At 39.3% G+C, this 22,892-nt stretch overlaps 2 protein-coding genes across 2 annotated transcripts in view; both read right to left on the reverse strand.

Moving 5' to 3' along the window:
- Positions 1-3,588: 3,588 nt before the first annotated feature.
- LOC139406204 (cytotoxic T-lymphocyte protein 4-like) lies at positions 3,589-8,159 on the reverse strand. Its single transcript, XM_071148710.1, has 4 exons — positions 8,084-8,159; positions 7,448-7,810; positions 6,732-6,868; positions 3,589-3,675 (listed from the first exon to the last, which is right to left on the reverse strand). The coding sequence occupies exons 1-4, from the start codon at positions 8,139-8,141 to the stop codon at positions 3,589-3,591; spliced, it is 645 nt and encodes a 214-aa protein (XP_071004811.1). The 5' UTR covers positions 8,142-8,159.
- A 3,129-nt stretch (positions 8,160-11,288) lies between these two features.
- LOC139406205 (T-cell-specific surface glycoprotein CD28-like) overlaps positions 11,289-22,892 on the reverse strand; it is a 163,653-nt gene continuing 152,049 nt past the window's right edge. Inside the window, exons 3-4 of the mRNA XM_071148711.1 lie at positions 18,228-18,370; positions 11,289-13,240 (exon numbers count right to left, since the gene is read on the reverse strand). Coding sequence (XP_071004812.1) covers positions 13,133-13,240; positions 18,228-18,370 — 251 coding nt within the window. The 3' untranslated portion in view covers positions 11,289-13,132. The remainder of the gene's footprint in view (positions 13,241-18,227; positions 18,371-22,892) is intronic.

The raw sequence follows: 22,892 nt of genomic DNA on the forward strand, positions 1-22,892 counted from the left end.
CACCCGATGTCACAGGAAGGCCATAAAGATCATCAAGGACATCAACCACCCGAGCCACTGCCTGTTCACCCTGCTATCATCCAGAAGGCGAGGTCAGTACAGGTGCATCAAAGCTGGGACCGAGAGACTGAAAAACAGCTTCTATCTCAAGGCCATCAGACTGTTAAACAGCCACCACTAACATTGAGTGGCTGCTGCCAACACACTGACACTTACTCAACTCCAGCCACTTTAATAATGGGAATTGATGGGAAATGATGTAAATATATCACTAGCCACTTTAAACAATGCTACCTTATATAATGTTACTTACCCTACATTATTAATCTCATATGCATACGTATATACTGTACTCTATATCGACTGTATCCTTATGTAATACATGTATCACTAGCCACTTTAACTATGCCACTTTGTTTACATACTCATCTCATATGTATATACTGTACTCGATACCATCTACTGTATCTTGCCTATGCTGCTCTGTACCATCACTCATTCATATATCCTTATGTACATATTCTTTATCCCCTTAAACTGTGTACAAGACAGTAGTTTTGGAATTGTTAGTTAGATTACTTGTTATTACTGCATTGTCGGAACTAGAAGCACAAGCATTTCGCTACACTCGCATTAACATCTGCTAACCATGTGTATGTGACAAATAAAATTGGATTTGATTTGATTTGATGACACAGCTGGCGCTGCAGTACAGAGCCCTTAACCACTGCGAGGGAGGCCCAAAACAGACACATTTTGATGGGGATTTTTGTAGAATTAAATTGTACAGGTGTGTCAATAGACTCTCAAAGTTAAATATTGTTGAAATGCAGATACAGTTTTAGCCATATATATTGGCACCCTTGCACCTTTCTTAAATTATTCCCTATTTCTTCAAAGAAATTAATTGAAATTGAAAAAACACTTATTTTTTTAAACCTTATTTTCTAAATTAAAATTGTAAACTTAAAGAAAAATGGCATGGACAAAATTATTGGCACCTCGGAGCTAGTGCTTGGTTGCACATGGTCAAGATAACTGCAGACAAGTGCTTCTTGAAGCCATCAGTGAGCACCTTTCTACTGCTAATTAGGCAGCAAACTGCTCTAATTATTCGATGTTTTCAAGGTGCAACTGCTGTTTTCAGATCTCGTGGGAGGGTATGGATGTGATACCGATCTGGACTCAACGCTGACCACTCCAGAACAGCCTTAACGTTTCTTCTTGAATCATTCCAAGGTGCTTTTAAGTTTTCACGTTTTATCAGTCATATGTACAGTGTACGGATGTCCAACTAAATGCTTACATTCAGGTTCCTTCTAGACATATCAACAGCAATAAGAACTAATAAAAGGTAAGAACAAGAGAGCCCTGTATACATTACAATAAAAACAGAATAACAAAACATACGTGTACAAAACAATATAATTCAGCACACAATAACAAACATATTTAATAAAATATGTGTGAATAAAAAAAAGTTTAGATCATATCAGTTCATTCAGAGCGTTCAGACTCTGGCTACAGGAGGAGACAACAGATCTGGGACCAGGCTACAGGAGGAGACAACAGATCTGGAACCAGGCTATAGGAGGAGACCACAGATCTGGGACCAGGCTATAGGAGGAGACTACAGATCTGGGACCAGGCTATAGGAGGAGACCACAGATCTGGGACCAGGCTATAGGTGGAGACTACAGATCTGGGACCAGGCTATAGGAGGAGACTACAGATCTGGGACCAGGCTACACAAAGTAAATGTCTCAGTAGAATAGTAGAATAAACATTTTAGCATCAGTATAATACAGGAAGGCACAATTTATAGTCCAATATTTACACGTGTTCTGGGGAAGGGTGGGATGGGGGGCAACTGTATAAACTGAGCAGTATATTAAGGGTAATTTATTTAACCCTTAAATGAACGAGAGGGTTGTCAACAGTTAACCCAGCCACAATAGTCATAAACCCCGGGGCGACAGGTAGCCTAGTGGGCCCGTAACTGAAAAGTTGTGAGATCAAATCCCCGAGCTGACAAGGTAAAAATCTGGCATTCTGCAACAAGGCAGTTCCCCGGTAGGCACTGTTCCCCGGTAGGCCGTCATTGTAAATAAGAATTAGTTCTCAATTTACTTGCCTAGTTAAATGAGAAGTATGTATCTTCTTAAAATGTAAACCTTACCTTAACCACACTGCTACCCTTATGATGAACCCTAACCTCATAGATCGAGTTATTCCAACACCAATCCTCTCTGATTTTTGATTTTTTAATTTTTCCTTTATTTAACTAGGCAAATCAGTTAATAAGAACAAATTCTTATTTTCAATGATGGCCTACCGGGGAACAGTGCCTACCGGGGAACATTGGGTTAACTGGGGCAGGACAACAGATTTTTACCTTGTCAGCTCGGGGATTCGATCTTGCAACCTTTCGGTTACTAGTCCTTATGGTTACTAGGCTACCTTCCACCCCATGATAATACAGAGACCCTATCTCTAGAGATCACAATAATAGAAACATTTATTTAACATCATAAAAAATCCTATTGACTAAGACAGAAAGGAATCATGAAAAGTTTTCAAACCATTGATCACATTCGAAATCTCATTCGAAATTGCATTCGAAATCACATTCGAAATCTAAATCCAACTCCAAATCTCATTCCAAATCTCATTCCAAATCTCTAACCTGTAGGACACTTACAGATGGTATCCAAGGTCCAATGCAGATGTTTTTATCTAATTATTTCTGGGTAACAATTGAGTACCTTACTATGATTTGTTTCTATTGTCTAAACTGTCAAAAAGAAACAAATATAGCTTCTTAGCTAAGAACAATTTCTCAAGCAAGAATTTTGTTAGGACTGTCTGGGAGTGGTCTGAGTAGGGAGGGGGAAACTGAAAACTGGCTGGTATTGTCAGAGAGGTTTGACTTGGTTTATTAACTATAGTTAAAAAATATTTAAACGCAACAAATTTCATCGTTAAATATAGGTGAAATATATATGTTTTTTTTTTATCAATGATATACTGAGTTACAGTTCATATAAGGAAATCAGTCAATTTAAATTAATTAATTAGGCCCTAATCTATGGATTTCGCATGACTGGGCAGGGGTGCAGCCAAGAGTGGGCCTGGGAAGACATAGGCCCACCCACTGGGGAGCCAGGCCCGCCAATCATAAAGTCTTGGGCTGGCATAGTTAAATGTGGTCTGCGGTTGTGAGGCCGGTTGGACGTACTGCCAAATTCTTTAGAACGATGTTGGAGGCGGCTTATGGTAGAGAAATTAACATTACATTCTCTGGCAACAGCTCTGGTGGACAATCCTACACTCATCCGTCAAAACTTGAGACTTCTGTGGCATTGTGTTGTGTGACTAAACGGCACATTTTAGTGTCCTTTTATTGTTCCCAGCACAAGGTGCACCTGTGTAATGAGCATGTATGTATGTATGTATTTATATGTGTATGTATGTATGTATTTATGTGTGTGTATGTATGTATGTATGTATGTAGGTATGTATGTATATATATATTTGCAAAAAATCTATGGGGGATTGGAGGTGATGCAGACAATTGATGAAAATTCTTCATTGGAAGTTTCCGTAACCAAATCTTCCGTCATTCTGTGAAATCATCGGTGTTATTCCTCCAAACCTTCTTTTCCTCTGTAGAACCTAGACGGTAAATAGGTCAAAATGTATTATTATATCTATTACAGGTTTTCTCAAGTCTTTTTTTAACAATGTTGTTGATTTTTTTCTGCAAGACACAGAACTCTGTTGCAAAACACCAATACATTCATCTAAACTATATTACACCGTCAAAACACCAATACATTCATCTAAACTATATTACACCGTCAAAACACCAATACATTCATCTAAACTATATTACACCGTCAACATGACCAATACATTCATCTAAACTATATTACACCGTCAACATGACCAGTACATTCATCTAAACTATATTACACCGTCAAAACACCAATACATTCATCTAAACTATATTACACCGTCAAAACACCAATACATTCATCTAAACTATATTACACCGTCAAAACACCAATACATTCATCTAAACTATATTACACCGTCAAAACACCAATACATTCATCTAAACTATATTACACCGTCAAAACACCAATACATTCATCTAAACTATATTACACCGTCAACATGACCAATACATTCATCTAAACTATATTACACCGTCAAAACACCAATACATTCATCTAAACTATATTACACCGTCAAAACACCAATACATTCATCTAAACTATATTACACCGTCAAAACACCAATACATTCATCTAAACTATATTACACCGTCAACACACCAATACATTCATCTAAACTATATTACACCGTCAAAACACCAATACATTCATCTAAACTATATTACACCGTCAACATGACCAATACATTCATCTAAACTATATTACACCGTCAACATGACCAGTACATTCATCTAAACTATATTACACCGTCAAAACACCAATACATTCATCTAAACTATATTACACCGTCAACATGACCAGTACATTCATCTAAACTATATTACACCGTCAACATGACCAGTACATTCATCTAAACTATATTACACCGTCAAAACACCAATACATTCATCTAAACTATATTACACCGTCAACATGACCAATACATTCATCTAAACTATATTACACCGTCAACATGACCAATACATTCATCTAAACTATATTACACCGTCAAAACACCAATACATTCATCTAAACTATATTACACCGTCAACACACCAATACATTCATCTAAACTATATTACACCGTCAAAACACCAATACATTCATCTAAACTATATTACACCGTCAAAACACCAATACATTCATCTAAACTATATTACACCGTCAAAACACCAATACATTCATCTAAACTATATTACACCGTCAACACACCAATACATTCATCTAAACTATATTACACCGTCAACACACCAATACATTCATCTAAACTATATTACACCGTCAAAACACCAATACATTCATCTAAACTATATTACACCGTCAAAACACCAATACATTCATCTAAACTATATTACACCGTCAAAACACCAATACATTCATCTAAACTATATTACACCGTCAACATGACCAATACATTCATCTAAACTATATTACACCGTCAAAACACCAATACATTCATCTAAACTATATTACACCGTCAAAACACCAATACATTCATCTAAACTATATTACACCGTCAAAACACCAATACATTCATCTAAACTATATTACACCGTCAAAACACCAATACATTCATCTAAACTATATTACACCGTCAACATGACCAATACATTCATCTAAACTATATTACACCGTCAACATGACCAGTACATTCATCTAAACTATATTACACCGTCAACACACCAATACATTCATCTAAACTATATTACACCGTCAAAACACCAATACATTCATCTAAACTATATTACACCGTCAAAACACCAATACATTCATCTAAACTATATTACACCGTCAAAACACCAATACATTCATCTAAACTATATTACACCGTCAACATGACCAATACATTCATCTAAACTATATTACACCGTCAACATGACCAGTACATTCATCTAAACTATATTACACCGTCAAAACACCAATACATTCATCTAAACTATATTACACCGTCAACATGACCAGTACATTCATCAAAAGAACACAACTGTCTGCTAAAAGATTAACGCAAACATACTTCCTAATGGGCACACACTGGTTAAATCAACATTGCTTCCATGTCATTACAATTAAATTACCGTTGATCCAACACGAAATAGACATATTCACACCCCTGAGTCAATACTTTGTAGAAGAACGTTTGACAGCCATTACAGCTGGGGGTTGTTCTGGGTGAAGTCTCTAAGAGCTTTCCACACCTGGATCATTGCTAGACAACCATTTTCATGTCTCTGCCATAGATTTTCAAGTAGATTTAAGTCAAAACTGTAACAGCCACTCAGGAACATTCACTGTCTTCTTGGTGAGAAACTCCAGTGTAGATTTGGCCTTGTGTTTTTAGGTTATTGTCCTGCTGAATTTATTCATCAAGGCAGACTTCCGGGTTTTCCTCTGGGATTTTGCTCCATTCCGTTTATTTTTTATCTTGAAAAACTACCCGGTCCTTAACGATTACAAGCATACCCATAACGGAAAACCTCCCTGGTCTTTGTGGTTAAATCTGTGTTTGAAATTCACTGCTCAACTGAGGGACCTTACAAATAGTTGTATGTGTGGGGCACAGAGATGATAAACACTATTATTGCACACAGAGTGAGTCCATGCAACTTATTATGGGACTTTGATAAGCAAATGTTTACTCTTGAACTTATTTAGTCTTGCCATAAAAAACGGGGGTTGAATACTGATACTTATACATTTCAGCTTAAAAATGTTACGTAAAAATGTCTAAAAACACAATTCCACTTCGACATTATGGGGTATTGTGGGTAGGCCAGTGACACAACATCTACACTTAATCCATTTTAAATTCAGGCTGTAACAACAGAAATTAGGAAAAAAATCAAAGGGTGTGAATAGTTTCTGAAGGCTCTGTACTCGGTGGAGAAAACTATAAAAGAACATATCAACACGTAGTGTCTCTCAACCAAAATAACTTTTGTTATTAGGTTAATGTTGGACAAAACAGACGTGTACAGTATCAAGGGAAAGCAGAGGTTGTTTGTAATGGTTTACCTGGTAAAGGAGAAAGGCGACAACAGAGATGACCATCAGTATGTTGGCTGCGACCAGTCCTGCTAGAGCTAGTCGGACTGACGTTTCTCCCATGTCACTTGTTCTCTGGGCCTCTGGCAACGAGCAGCCTGGTTCCTCTACAGAAGGTCACACATATAGACTCAGTTTCATTGACTGTAGCTCTTTCCTTACAGTCAATGACCAAAAGCGCCCTCTTTGGCCTCATGGGTGGAACGTTATTCATATTTATAATAATTAATCATGTTTTTGTTTTTTTTATGCCGAAGATCTGGTGTTTCTACGTTAAACGGTTTTGTTATATTCAGTCTTCTGTGATGTATATAAAGTGTGATATTGGGATGCAAACTCCAAATGTAACACATTTCAACTCTATATCTGACATGGTACAGGTGTCTTCTTTTTGTTAAGCCTATAACCATGTGTGTGAGGTGTATACGCTTGTTTCCAAGTAGATTTGTTTCAGACAACCAGGAAACACTCTGTGTTATCCTGTAGTACAAGGTTATTAAGGAATTCAGAGATTTAAACTAATCCGTTTCTTTCACTGAACCCTAACATAAAATATACACCTGTTATTAGAATTTTCCCCCAAATCTCCCATCAACTTCATAGTCCACGTTACAGCTTCATACACAGTCCCACAGTTATACGCCTAAGAATGTATTATCTCAGTATACATTAGTATACAGACTTACCTGGTATGAAGAGAAGAGTACCATTTCCAAACCTCCTGAGGTATGGCGGAGGGTACATGACCTCTATGCCACAGTAGTACAGGTCAGTGTCGTTACCCTGGAGACCAGAAATAGTCAGGTTCACCCTGCCTGGCCCTAACTGGCCCCGACAACGCACCTCCCCCACTCCCTCCACCTGGAAGGATGTCTGGTTGTGGGTGAAGGAGGAGGTGCACACCTCCTGCTTCCCCTCCCTGTACGCCCCCCGGTACAGAGTGACCCTTAGCTCCTCCGGTTCATGTCTCCCTGTGTGGTGGTAGGAGCAGAACAGCTCCACCTCACCACGAAAACCGACCACACGGTAGGGCTGGGTGACCCTCAGCGCTGGGGAGAGAGGCGGGAGAGAGCGGGAGAGAGGTGGACAGAGAGAGGTAGAGAGCAGCAGAAAGAGGGAGAGAGAGAGAGAGAGAGAGGGGAAAGGTCAGATTCACTCACTGCTGTTGCTGAGCTTGTATCTTATACAGCTCCACATTATCCAGAAACAGGGGTCCACCTCATAACACCTGAGGTCTCAACAACACAATAAAACTAACAACTAACTCTGCATTGACTAAATCTAGTCCTTAAAGGAATGTGTGATATTTGAAAAGAACTCACCATTCCACACTGGGAGGTAAAGACTGAGACAGAGAAATGTCAACAGGCTGAGACTCATGATGACGAGAAGAAATGTTCCTCCAAAACTAATCTTGTCAGACTTTTATATAACCAAGTGTTTCGGAAAGAGTTAGAGATGGTGCTCTGATACATACGCCATAGACAGCCCGTATGTACCTCAGTACCAGTAATCCCAAAACCACCCATTCGAGTAGCCTATACAGTTCACTATTCTGCTAAAATAGGTTCCAATAACAACGGAAAATATGCAAAGTGAATATAAAAGAGAGAGAGAAAAAAACGCCCTAAGTACAACAATGAAACGATTAGTCATAATGAAAACGCTGATTAGTGAGATTTTACCTTTTTTTTGACGTCATCAGTGTTGATGGGAACATATTTGGTGCTGCAGTGATAATACTCAAAACCAACGATGGACGATCGGGGTTACACCTCTATTGTGGTAGATATTTAATTTAACCTTTATTTAACGAGGCAAGTCATTTAATTACAAATTCTTATTTACAAAGACGGCCTACCAAAAGGCCTCCTGTGGGGACGGGGGGGGGGGGACGGGTCTGGGATTGAAAATACAAATATAGGACAAAACACAACACTACATAAAGACAACACAACACTACATAAAGAGAGACACCACAACACTACATAAAGAGACCTAAGACACCATAACACTACATAAAGAGAGACACCACAACACTACATAAAGACAACACAACACTACATAAAGACAACACAACACTACATAAAGAGAGACACCACAACACTACATAAAGAGAGACACCACAACACTACATAAAGAGAGACACCACAACACTACATAAAGAGAGACACTACAACACTACATAGAGAGAGACACCACAACACTACATAAAGAGAGACACCACAACACTACATAAAGAGAGACAACACAACACTACATAAAGAGATACCTAAGACACTACAACACTACATAGAGAGAGACACCACAACACTACATAAAGAGAGACACCACACCACTACATAAAGAGAGACACCACAACACTACATAGAGAGAGACACCACAACACTACATAAAGAGAGACACCACACCACTACATAAAGAGAGACACCACAACACTACATAAAGAGAGACACCACAACACTACATAAAGAGAGACACCACAACACTACATAAAGAGAGACCTAGGACACCATAACACTACGTAAAGAGAGACACCACAACACTACTTAAAGAGAGACCTAGGACACCACAACACTACGTAAAGAGAGACCAAAGACAACACAACACTACATAAAGAGAGTCCTAAGACACCACAACACTACATAAAGAGAGACACCACAACACTACATAAAGAGAGACACCACAACACTACATAAAGAGAGACACCACAACACTACATAAAGAGAGACCTAAGACAACAACACTACATAAAGAGAGACACCACAACACTACATAAAGAGAGACACCACAACACTACATAAAGAGAGACCTAAGACAACAACACTACATAAAGAGAGACACCACAACACTACATAAAGAGAGTCCTAAGACACCACAACACTACATAAAGAGAGACCACAACACTACATAAAGAGAGACACCACAACACTACATAAAGAGAGACACCACAACACTACATAAAGAGAGACAACACAACACTACATAAAGAGAGACACCACAACACTACATAAAGAGAGACCTAAGACACCACAACACTACATAAAGAGAGACACCACAACACTACATAAAGAGAGACACCACAACACTACATAAAGAGAGACAACACAACACTACATAAAGAGAGACCTAAGACACCACAACACTACATAAAGAGAGACACCACAACACTACATAAAGAGATACCTAAGACACCACAACACTACATAAAGAGAGACAACACAACACTACATAAAGAGAGACACCACAACACTACATAAAGAGAGACACCACAACACTACATAAAGAGAGACCTAAGACACCACAACACTACATAAAGGGAGACCTAAGACACCACAACACTACATAAAGAGAGACACCACAACACTACATAAAGAGAGACACCACAACACTACATAAAGAGAGACACCACACCACTACATAAAGAGAGACAACACAACACTACATAAAGAGAGACAACACAACACTACATAAAGAGAGACACCACAACACTACATAAAGAGAGACACCACAACACTACATAAAGAGAGACACCACTACACCACATAAAGAGATGACAACACAACACTACATAAAGAGAGACACCACAACACTACATAAAGAGATGACAACACAACACTACATAAAGAGAGACACCACAACACTACATAAAGAGATGACAACACAGCACGGTAGCAACACCACATGACAACACAGCACGGTAGCAACACCACATGACAACACAGCACGGTAGCAACACCACATGACAACACAGCACGGTAGCAACACAACATGACAACACAGCACGGTAGCAACACAACATGACAACACAGCACGGTAGCAACACAACATGACAACACAGCACGGTAGCAACACCACATGACAACACACCACGGTAGCAACACAACATGACAACACAGCACGGTAGCAACACCACATGACAACACAGCACGGTAGCAACACCACATGACAACACAGCACGGTAGCAACACCACATGACAACAACATGGCAGCAATACAACATGGTAGCAACACAACATGGTACAAACATTATTGGGCCCAGACAACAGCACAAAGGGCAAGGAGGTAGAGACAACAATACATCACACAAAGCAGCCACAACTGTCAGAAAAAGGGGTTTGTCTGAAATGGGACCCTATTCCCTTATGGGCCCTGGATAAAAGTAGTGCCCTATTTATGGAACAGAGTGCCATTTTAATGAGGGATTATCCACATATTTACCATCCATCACTCAATATTTTTTTGTGTGCTTACAGTATGTGAGGTTGTGTGAAACTGCTCAGTGATACGCAGTAGACATGATCTTTGATTTCCTAGAATAGGTGTGAAAATGTCTCGGAGGGGTCCCAAATGGCACCCTATTCCCTATATTATAGTGCACTACTTTAGACCAGAGCCCATATGCACCCTGGTCAACAGTAGTGCACTACATAGGGAATAGGGTGCCATTTGAGCGTGAGCCCTGGCATGTCAGGAAGAACGTGTGGTGAGGGCCTAACGTGAGGGTATGAAGTGAAACTCACATGAACTTTCTCCTTCCTTTACTTTTGAAACACAAACAGCTTCGTACAAAGCATTATACAATAGGGAGGGAGTCATTGTTATGGAACAACACAGAGATTATACAGTGTCGGTTAACACCCTTTAATACAAACATCCTGATTGGTAAAACTTTACTTAAAGCCTGTAAGAATAATGTACTCTGAAGCCGTTCTAATGCAGTATGAAGCCATTCTAATGCAGTATGAAGCCATTCTAATGCAGTATGAAGCCATTCTAATGCAGTATGAAGCCATTCTAATGCAGTATGAAGCCATTCTAATGCAGTATGAAGCCATTCTAATGCAGTATGAAGCCATTCTAATGCAGTATGAAGCCATTCTAATGCAGTATGAAGCCGTTCTAATGCAGTATGAAGCCATTCTAATGCAGTATGAAGCCATTCTAATGCAGTATGAAGCCATTCTAATGCAGTATGAAGCCATTCTAATGCAGTATGAAGCCATTCTAATGCAGTATGAAGCCATTCTAATGCAGTATGAAGCCATTCCAATGCAGTATGAAGCCATTCTAATGCAGTATGAAGCCATTCTAATGCAGTATGAAGCCATTCTAATGCAGTATGAAGCTATTCTAATGCAGTATGAAGCCATTCTAATGTGGTATGAAGCCATTCTAATGCAGTATGAAGCAATTCTAATGCAGTATGAAGCCATTCTAATGCAGTATGAAGCCATTCCAATGCAGTATAAAGCCATTCTAATACAGTATGAAGCCATTCTAATGCAGTATGAAGCCATTCTAATGCAGTATGAAGCCATTCTAATGCAGTATGAAGCCATTCTAATACAGTATGAAGCCATTCTAATGCAGTATGAAGCCGTTCCAATGCAGTATGAAGCCATTCTAATGCAGTATGAAGCCATTCTAATGCAGTATGAAGCCATTCTAATGCAGTATGAAGCCATTCCAATGCAGTATGAAGCCATTCTAATGCAGTATGAAGCCATTCTAATGCAGTATGAAGCCATTCTAATGCAGTATGAAGCTATTCTAATGCAGTATGAAGCCATTCTAATGTGGTATGAAGCCATTCTAATGCAGTATGAAGCAATTCTAATGCAGTATGAAGCCATTCTAATGCAGTATGAAGCCATTCCAATGCAGTATAAAGCCATTCTAATACAGTATGAAGCCATTCTAATGCAGTATGAAGCCATTCTAATGCAGTATGAAGCCATTCTAATGCAGTATGAAGCCATTCTAATACAGTATGAAGCCATTCTAATGCAGTATGAAGCCGTTCCAATGCAGTATGAAGCCATTCTAATGCAGTATGAAGCCATTCCAATGCAGTATGAAGCCATTCCAATGCACCGTGAAGCCGTTCTAATGCAGTATGAAGCCATTCTAATGCAGTATGAAGCCATTCTAATACAGTATGAAGCCATTATAATGCAGTAGGAAGCCATTCCAATGCAGTATGAAGCCATTCCAATGCAGTATGAAGCCGTTCCAATGCATCGTGAAGCCGTTCTAATGCAGTATGAAGCCGTTCCAATGCAGTATGAAGCCATTCTAATGCAGTATGAAGCCATTCTAATACAGTATGAAGCCATTCTAATGCAGTATGAAGCCGTTCCAATGCAGTATGAAGCCATTCCAATGCACCGTGAAGCCGTTCTAATGCAGTATGAAGCCATTCTAATGCAGTATGAAGCCATTCTAATGCAGTATGAAGCCGTTCCAATGCATCGTGAAGCCGTTCGAGCCGTTGAATGCGTCAGTAGGTTGATTGAAGTCCCAGATGGCACCCTATTCCCTACATAGTGCACAAAAGTCGTGCACGCACAGCCTTAGGAAGGTCAGCGTCAGAACCTTCCGGTGACTGGATACTGGACTCTCTGAGGAACTCTCTTCTCTCCTAGCTTTATGTTCAGGTATGTAGTCTGAGCAGACACTTCCTTCTTCAGCTTCCTCTGAGGAAAAAAGATATCAACCCATTAGTAATAGAAGAATACAGGGTAATCTATACATACTATACATACATTACCATCAGAATACAGGGTCATCTATACATACTATACATACATTACCATCAGAATACAGGGTAATCTATACATACTATACATACATTACCATCAGAATACAGGGTCATCTATACATACTATACATACATTACCATCAGAATACAGTGTCATCTATACATACATTACCATCAGAATACAGGGTCATCTATACATACTATACCATCAGAATACAGTGTCATCTATACATACATTACCATCAGAATACAGTGTCATCTATACATACATTACCATCAGAATACAGTGTCATCTATACATACATAACCATCAGACTACAGGGTCATCTATACATACTATACATACATAACCATCAGACTACAGGGTCATCTATACATACTATACATACATTACCATCAGAATACAGGGTCATCTATACATACATTACCATCAGACTACAGGGTCATCTATACATACTATACATATATTACCATCAGAATACAGGGTCATCTATACATACTATACATACATTACCATCCGAATACAGGGTCATCTATACATACTATACATACATTACCATCAGAATACAGTGTCATCTATACATACTATACATACATTACCATCATAATACAGGGTCATCTATACCCACATTACCATCAGAATACAGTGTCATCTATACATACTATACATACATTACCATCAGAATACAGGGTCATCTATACATACATTACCATCAGAATACAGGGTCATCTATACATACATTACCATCAGAATACAGTGTCATCTATACATACTATACATACATTACCATCATAATACAGTGTCATCTATACATACATTACCATCAGAATACAGTGTCATCTATACATACATTACCATCAGAATACAGGGTCATCTATACATACTATACCATCAGAATACAGTGTCATCTATGCATACTATACATACATTACCATCAGAATACAGTGTCATCTATACATACATTACCATCAGAATACAGGGTCATCTATACATACATTACCATCAGAATACAGGGTCATCTATACATACATTACCATCAGAATACAGTGTCATCTATACATACATTACCATCAGAAAACAGTGTCATCTATACATACTATACATACATTACCATCATAATACAGGGTCATCTATACCCACATTACCATCAGAATACAGTGTCATCTATACATACTATACATACATTACCATCAGAATACAGGGTCATCTATACATACATTACCATCAGAATACAGTGTCATCTATACATACTATACATACAGTACCATCAGAATACAGGGTTATCTATACATACATTACCATCAGAATACAGTGTCATCTATACATACATTACCATCAGAATACAGGGTCATCTATACATACTATACCATCAGAATACAGTGTCATCTATACATACTATACATACATTACCATCAGAATACAGGGTCATCTATCTATACATACATTACCATCAGAATACAGGGTCATCTATATATACTGTACATACATTACCATTAGAATACAGGGTCATCTATACATACATTACCATCAGAATACAGGGTCATCTATACATACATTACCATCAGAATACAGGGTCATCTATACATCCATTACCATCAGAATACAGGGTCATCTATACATACATTACCATCAGAATACAGGGTCATCTATACATACTATACATACATTACCATCAGAATACAGGGTCATCTATCTATACATACATTACAATCAGAATACAGGGTCATCTATATATACTGTACATACATTACCATCAGAATACAGGGTCATCTATACATACATTACCATCAGAATACAGGGTCATCTATACATACATTACAATCAGAATACAGGGTCATCTATACATACTATACATATATTACCATCAGAAAACAGTGTCATCTATACATACTATACATACATTACCATCAGAATACAGGGTCATCTATACATACTATACATACATTACCATCAGAATACAGGGTCATCTATACATACTATACATACATTACCATCAGAATACAGTGTCATCTATACATACATTACCATCAGAATACAGGGTCATCTATACATACTATACATATATTACCATCAGAATACAGTGTCATCTATACATACTATACATACATTACCATCAGAATACAGGGTCATCTATACCCACATTACCATCAGAATACAGGGTCATCTATACATACTATACATACATTACCATCAGAATACAGGGTCATCTATACATACATTACCATCAGAATACAGGGTCATCTATACATACATTACCATCAGAATACAGTGTCATCTATACATACATTACCATCAGAATACAGGGTCATCTATACATACATTACCATCAGAATACAGTGTCATCTATACATACATTACCATCAGAATACAGTGTCATCTATACATACTATACATATATTACCATCAGAATACAGGGTCATCTATACATACTATACATATATTACCATCAGAATACAGGGTCATCTATACATACTATACATATATTACCATCAGAATACAGGGTCATCTATACATACATTACCATCAGAATACAGTGTCATCTATACATACATTACCATCAGAATACAGTGTCATCTATACATACTATACATACATTACCATCAGAATACAGTGTCATCTATACATACTATACATACATTACCATCAGAATACAGTGTCATCTATACATACATTACCATCAGAATACAGTGTCATCTGTACATACATTACCATCAGAATACAGGGTCATCTATACATACATTACCATCAGAATACAGGGTCATCTATACATACATTACCATCAGAATACAGGGTCATCTATACATACATTACCATCAGAATACAGGGTCATCTATACATACATTACCATCAGAATACAGGGTTATCTATACATACTATACATACATTACCATCAGAATACAGGGTCATCTATACATACATTACCATCAGAATACAGGGTCATCTATACATACATTACCATCAGAATACAGGGTCATCTATACATACTATACATACATTACCATCAGAATACAGGGTCAGCTATACATACATTACTGTCAGAATACAGTGTCATCTATACATACATTACCATCAGAATACAGTGTCATCTATACATACATTACCATCAGAATACAGGGTCATCTATACATATTATGCATACATTACCATCAGAATACAGTGTCATCTATACATACATTACCATCAGAATACAGGGTCATCTATACATACTATACATACATTACCATCGGAATACAGTGTCATCTATACATACATTACCATCAGAATACAGGGTCATCTATACATACTATACATACATTACCATCAGAATACAGTGTCATCTATACATACATTACCATCAGAATACAGTGTCATCTATACATACTATACATACATTACCATCAGAATACAGTGTCATCTATACATACATTACCATCAGAATACAGTGTCATCTATACATACATTACCATCAGAATACAGGGTCATCTATACATACATTACCATCAGAATACAGGGTCATCTATACATACATTACCGTCAGAATACAGGGTCATCTATACATACATTACCGTCAGAATACAGGGTCATCTATACATGCATTACTGTCAGAATACAGTGTCATCTATACATACATTACCATCAGAATACAGTGTCATCTATACATACTATACATACATTACCATCAGAATACAGGGTAATCTATACATACATTACCATCAGAATACAGGGTAATCTATACATACTATACATACATTACCATCGGAATACAGTGTCATCTATACATACATTACCATCAGAATACAGGGTCATCTATACATACTATACATACATTACCATCAGAATACAGTGTCATCTATACATACATTACCATCAGAATACAGTGTCATCTATACATACATTACCATCAGAATACAGTGTCATCTATACATACATTACCATCAGAATACAGGGTCATCTATACATACATTACCATCAGAATACAGGGTCATCTATACATACTATACATATATTACCATCAGAATACAGTGTCATCTATACATACTATACATACATTACCATCAGAATACAGGGTCATCTATACATACATTACTGTCAGAATACAGTGTCATCTATACATACTATACATATATTACCATCAGAATACAGTGTCATCTATACATACTATACATACATTACCATCAGAATAAAGGATCATCTATACATACATTACCATCAGAATAAAGGATCATCTATACATACTATACATACATTACCATCAGAATGCAGGGTCATCTATACATACTGTACATACATTACCATCAGAATACAGTGTCATCTATACATACTATACATACATTACCATCAGAATACAGTGTCATCTATACATGCATTACCATCAGAATACAGGGTCATCTATACATACATTACTGTCAGAATACAGTGTCATCTATACATACATTACCATCAGAATACATGTTGTTGTCAGTCAGTCTGTCTGACACGTTGCTGTCAGTCTGTCCGACATGTTGCTGTCAGTCTGTCTGACATGTTGCTGTCAGTCTGTCTGACATGTTGCTGTCAGTCTGTCTGACACGTTGCTGTCAGTCAGTCTGTCTGACACGTTGCTCACAGTCTGTCTGACACGTTGCTGTCAGTCTGTCTGACACGTTGCTGTCAGTCTGTCTGACACGTTGCTGTCAGTCTGTCTGACACGTTGCTGTCAGTCTGTCTGACACGTTGCTGTCAGTCTGTCTGACACGTTGCTGTCAGTCTGTCTGCGTCCCAAATGACTGATTTTATGTGACAGTTGAAAAAAGACCTATCCAGACAATACATTTTAAATTGAGTCGAGGATTACACTGACTGTTTTCTATCGTAGTTCCATAAAGTGCATGAAGCAGTAAAGTGGCCTACCATAGGCTGCAATTTGGAACGCAGGCTCTGTCATTGTGCCGGATCTACCTACCCAGATGAGGACGACGATGATGGTGAGGATGGTGCTGTAGAGGAGTAGCACCCCACATCCCACCAGCAGCAGACACAGAAGGAGGGGATTAGGATACTGCACACAAGTGGTCAGTGGATCATGGGGTTTCAGACACTGCTTCTCTGTGAACCAATCAGAACACACAAGAAGCCCGTAATAAGAAATAAGATCTGGGACCAGGCAAGGAATGTATGGTTCTGTTATAAATCTGGGACCAGGCTAGGATAGTATGGTTCTGTTATAGATCTGGGACCAGGCTAGGATAGTATGGTTCTGTTATAGATCTGGGACCAGGCTAGGATAGTATGGTTCCGTTATAAATCTGGGACCAGGCTAGAATAGTATGGTTCCGTTTTAGATCTGGGACCAGGCTAGGATTGTATGGTTCTGTTATAGATTTGGGACCAGGCTAGGATAGTATGGTTCTGTTATAGATCTGGGACCAGACTAGGATTGTAAGGTTCTGTTATAGATCTGGGACCAGGCTAGGATAGAATTGTTCCGTTATAGTTCTGGGACCAGGCTAGGATGGTATGGTTCTGTTATAGATCTGGGACCAGGCTAGGATAGTATGGTTCTGTTATAGATCTGGGACCAGGCTAGGATAGTATGGTTCTGTTATAGATCTGGGACCAGGCTAGGTTAGTATGGTTCCGTTATAAATCTGGGACCAGGCTAGAATAGTATGGTTCCGTTTTAGATCTGGGACCAGGCTAGGATTGTATGGTTCTGTTATAGATTTGGGACCAGGCTAGGATAGTATGGTTCTGTTATAGATCTGGGACCAGACTAGGATTGTAAGGTTCTGTTATAGATCTGGGACCAGGCTAGGATAGAATTGTTCCGTTATAGTTCTGGGACCAGGCTAGGATAATATGGTTCTGTTCTAGGCCTGGGACCAGGCTAGGATAGTATGGTTCTGTTATAGATCTGGGACCAGGCTAGGATAGTATTGTTCTGTTTTAGATCATGGACCAGGCAAGGATAGTATTATTGTGTTATAGGTCTGGGACCAGGCTAGGATAGTATGGTTCTGTTAGAGATGTTTTAGATCTGAGACCAGGTTAGGATAGTCTGGTTGTGTTATAGATCTGGGGCTAGGCTAGGATAGTATGGTTCTGTTGTAGATCTGGGACCAGGCTAGGATTGTGTGGTTCTGTTGTAGATCTGGGACCAGGCTAGGATTGTATGGTTCTGTTGTAGATCTGGGACCAGGCTAGGATTGTATGGTTCTGTTATAGATCTGGGGCTAGGCTAGGATAATGTGGTTCTGTTGTAGATCTGGGACCAGGCTAGGATTGTATGGTTCTGTTATAAATCTGGGACCAGGCTAGGATAGTATGGTTCTGTTATAGATCTGGGACCAGGCTAGGATAGTCTGGTTCTGTTGAATGTCTGGGACCAGGCTAGGATAGTATGGTTCTGTTATAGATCTGGGACCAGGCTAGGATTGTGTGGTTCTGTTGTAGATCTGGGACCAGGCAAGGATTGTATGGTTCTGTTATAAATCTGGGACCAGGCTAGGATAGTATGGTTCTGTTAGTGATGTTATAGGTCTGGGACCAGGCTAGGATAGTATGGTTCTGTTATAGATCTGGGACCAGGCTAGGATAGTATGGTTCTGTTAGTGATGTAGATCTGGGACCAGGCTAGGATAGTATGGTTCTGTTATAGATCTGGGACCAGGCTAGGATTGTTAGGTTCTGTTATAAATCTGGGACCAGGCTAGGATAGTATGGTTCTGTTAGTGATGTTATAGGTCTGGGACCAGGCTATGATAGTATGGTTCTGTTATATATCTGGGACCAGGCTAGGACTGTGTGGTTCTGTTGTAGATCTGGGACCAGGCAAGGATTGTATGGTTCTGTTATAAATCTGGGACCAGGCTATGATAGTATGGTTCTGTTAGTGATGTTATAGGTCTGGGACCAGGCTAGGATAGTATGGTTCTGTTATAGATCTGGGACCAGGCTAGGATAGTATGGTTCTGTTAGTGATGTAGATCTGGGACCAGGCTAGGATAGTATGGTTCTGTTATAGATCTGGGACCAGGCTAGGATTTTGTGGTTCTGTTGTAGATCTGGGACCAGGCAAGGATTGTATGGTTCTGTTATAAATCTGGGACCAGGCTAGGATTGTATGGTTCTGTTATAGATCTGGTACCAGGCTAGGGTTGTATGGTTCTGTTATAGATCTGGGACCAGGCTAGGATAGTATGGTTCTGTTATAGATCTGGGACCAGGCTAGGATAATATGGTTCTGTTCTAGGCCTGGGACCATGCTAGGATAGTATGGTTATGTTAGTGAAGTTATAGATCTGGGACCAGGCTAGGATAGTATTGTTCTGTTAGTGATGTTATAGATCTGGGACCAGGCTAGGATAGTATTGTTCTGTTAGTGATGTTATAGATCTGGGACCAGGCTAGGATAGTATTGTTCTGTTAGTGATGTTATAGATCTGGGACCAGGCTAGGATAGTATTGTTCTGTTAGAGATCTGGGACCAGGCTAGGATAGTATGGTTCTGTTACAGATGTTATAGATCTGGGACCAGGCTAGGAGAGTATGGTTCTGTTAGAGATCTGGGACCAGGCTAGGATGGTATGGTTCTGTTACAGATGTTTTAGATCATGGACCAGGCTAAGATAGTATGGTTCTGTTAGAGATGTTTTAGATCTGGGACCAGGCTAAGATAGTATGGTTCTGTTAGAGATGTTTTAGATCTGGGACCAGGCTGAGATAGTATGGTTCTGTTAGAAATGTTTTCGATCTGGGACCAGGCTAGGATAGTCTGGTTGTGTTATAGATCTGGGACCAGGCTAAGATAGTATGGTTATGTTAGAGATGTTTTAGATCTGGGACCAGGCTAGGATAGTATGGTTGTGTTATAGATCTGGGACCAGGCTAGGATAGTCTGGTTGTGTTATAGGTCTGGGACCAGGCTAAGATAGTATGGTTCCGTTATAGATCTGGGACCAGGCTAGGATAGTATGGTTCTGTTAGAGATGTTTTAGATCATGGACCAGGCTAGGATAGTCTAGTTGTGTTATAGATCTGGGACCAGGCTAAGATAGTATGGTTCTGTTAGAGATCTGGGACCAGGCTAGGATAGTATAGTTCTGTTGTAGATCTGGGACCAGGCTAGGATAGTATGGTTCCGTTATAAATCTGGGACCAGGCTAGGATAGTATGGTTCCGTTATAAATCTGGGACCAGGCTAAGATAGTATGGTTCCGTTATAAATCTGGGACCAGGCTAGGATAGTATGGTTCTGTTATAGATCTGGGACCAGGCTAGGATTGTATGGTTCTGTTTTAGATCTGGGACCAGGCTAGGATAGTCTGGTTGTGTTATAGATCTGGGACCAGGCTGGGATAGTATGGTTCTCTTATAGGTCTGGGACCAGGCTAAGATAGTATGGTTTTGTTAGAGATGTTTTAGATCTGGGACCAGGCTAGGATAGTATGGTTGTGTTATAGATCTGGGACCAGGCTAGGATAGTATGGTTCTGTTATAGATCTGGGACCAGGCTAGGATAGTATGGTTCTGTTAGTGATGTAGATCTGGGACCAGGCTAGGATAGTATGGTTCTGTTAGTGATGTTATAGATCTGGGACCAGGCTAGGATAGTATGGTTGTGTTATAGGTCTGGGACCAGGCTAAGATAGTATGGTTCTGTTAGAGATGTTTTAGATCTGGGACCAGGCTAGGATAGTCTGGTTGTGTTATAGATCTGGGACCAGGCTAGGATAGTCTGGTTGTGTTATAGGTCTGGGACCAGGCTAAGATAGTATGGTTCCGTTATAGATCTGGGACCAGGCTAGGATAGTATGGTTCTGTTAGAGATGTTTTAGATCATGGACCAGGCTAGGATAGTCTGGTTGTGTTATAGATCTGAGACCAGGCTAAGATAGTATGGTTATGTTAGAGATCTGGGACCAGGCTAGGATAGTATGGTTCTGTTGTAGATCTGGGACCAGGCTAGGATAGTATGGTTCCGTTATAAATCTGGGACCAGGCTAGGATAGTATGGTTGTGTTATAGGTCTGGGACCAGGCTAAGATAGTATGGTTCCGTTATAGATCTGGGACAAGGCTAGGATAGTATGGTTCTGTTAGAGATGTTTTAGATCATGGACCAGGCTAGGATAGTATGGTTCTGTTATAGGTATGGGACCAGGCTAGGATAGTATCGTTCTGTTATAGATCATGGACCAGGCTAGGATAGTATGGTTCTGTTATAGATCTGGGACCAGGCTAGGATAGTATGGTTCTGTTATAGATCTGGGACAAGGCTAAGATAGTATGGTTCTGTTATAGATTTGGGACCAGGCTAGGATAGTATGGTTCCGTTATAAATCTGGGACCAGGCTAGGATAGTATGGTTCCGTTATAAATCTGGGACCAGGCTAAGATAGTATGGTTCCGTCATAAATCTGGGACGAGGCTAGGATAGTATGGTTCTGTTATAGTTCTGGGACCAGGCTAGGATTGTATGGTTCTGTTATAGATCTGGGACCAGGCTAGGATAGTATGGTTCTGTAAGAGATGTTTTAGATCTGGGACCAGGCTAGGACAGTTTGTTTCTTTTATAGATCTGGGACCAGGCTAAGATAGTCTGGTTGTGTTATAGGTCTGGGACCAGG

The sequence above is a fragment of the Oncorhynchus clarkii genome, chromosome 3 (assembly GCF_045791955.1).
Source record: "Oncorhynchus clarkii lewisi isolate Uvic-CL-2024 chromosome 3, UVic_Ocla_1.0, whole genome shotgun sequence".
NCBI classification, from domain to species: Eukaryota; Metazoa; Chordata; class Actinopteri; order Salmoniformes; family Salmonidae; genus Oncorhynchus; species Oncorhynchus clarkii.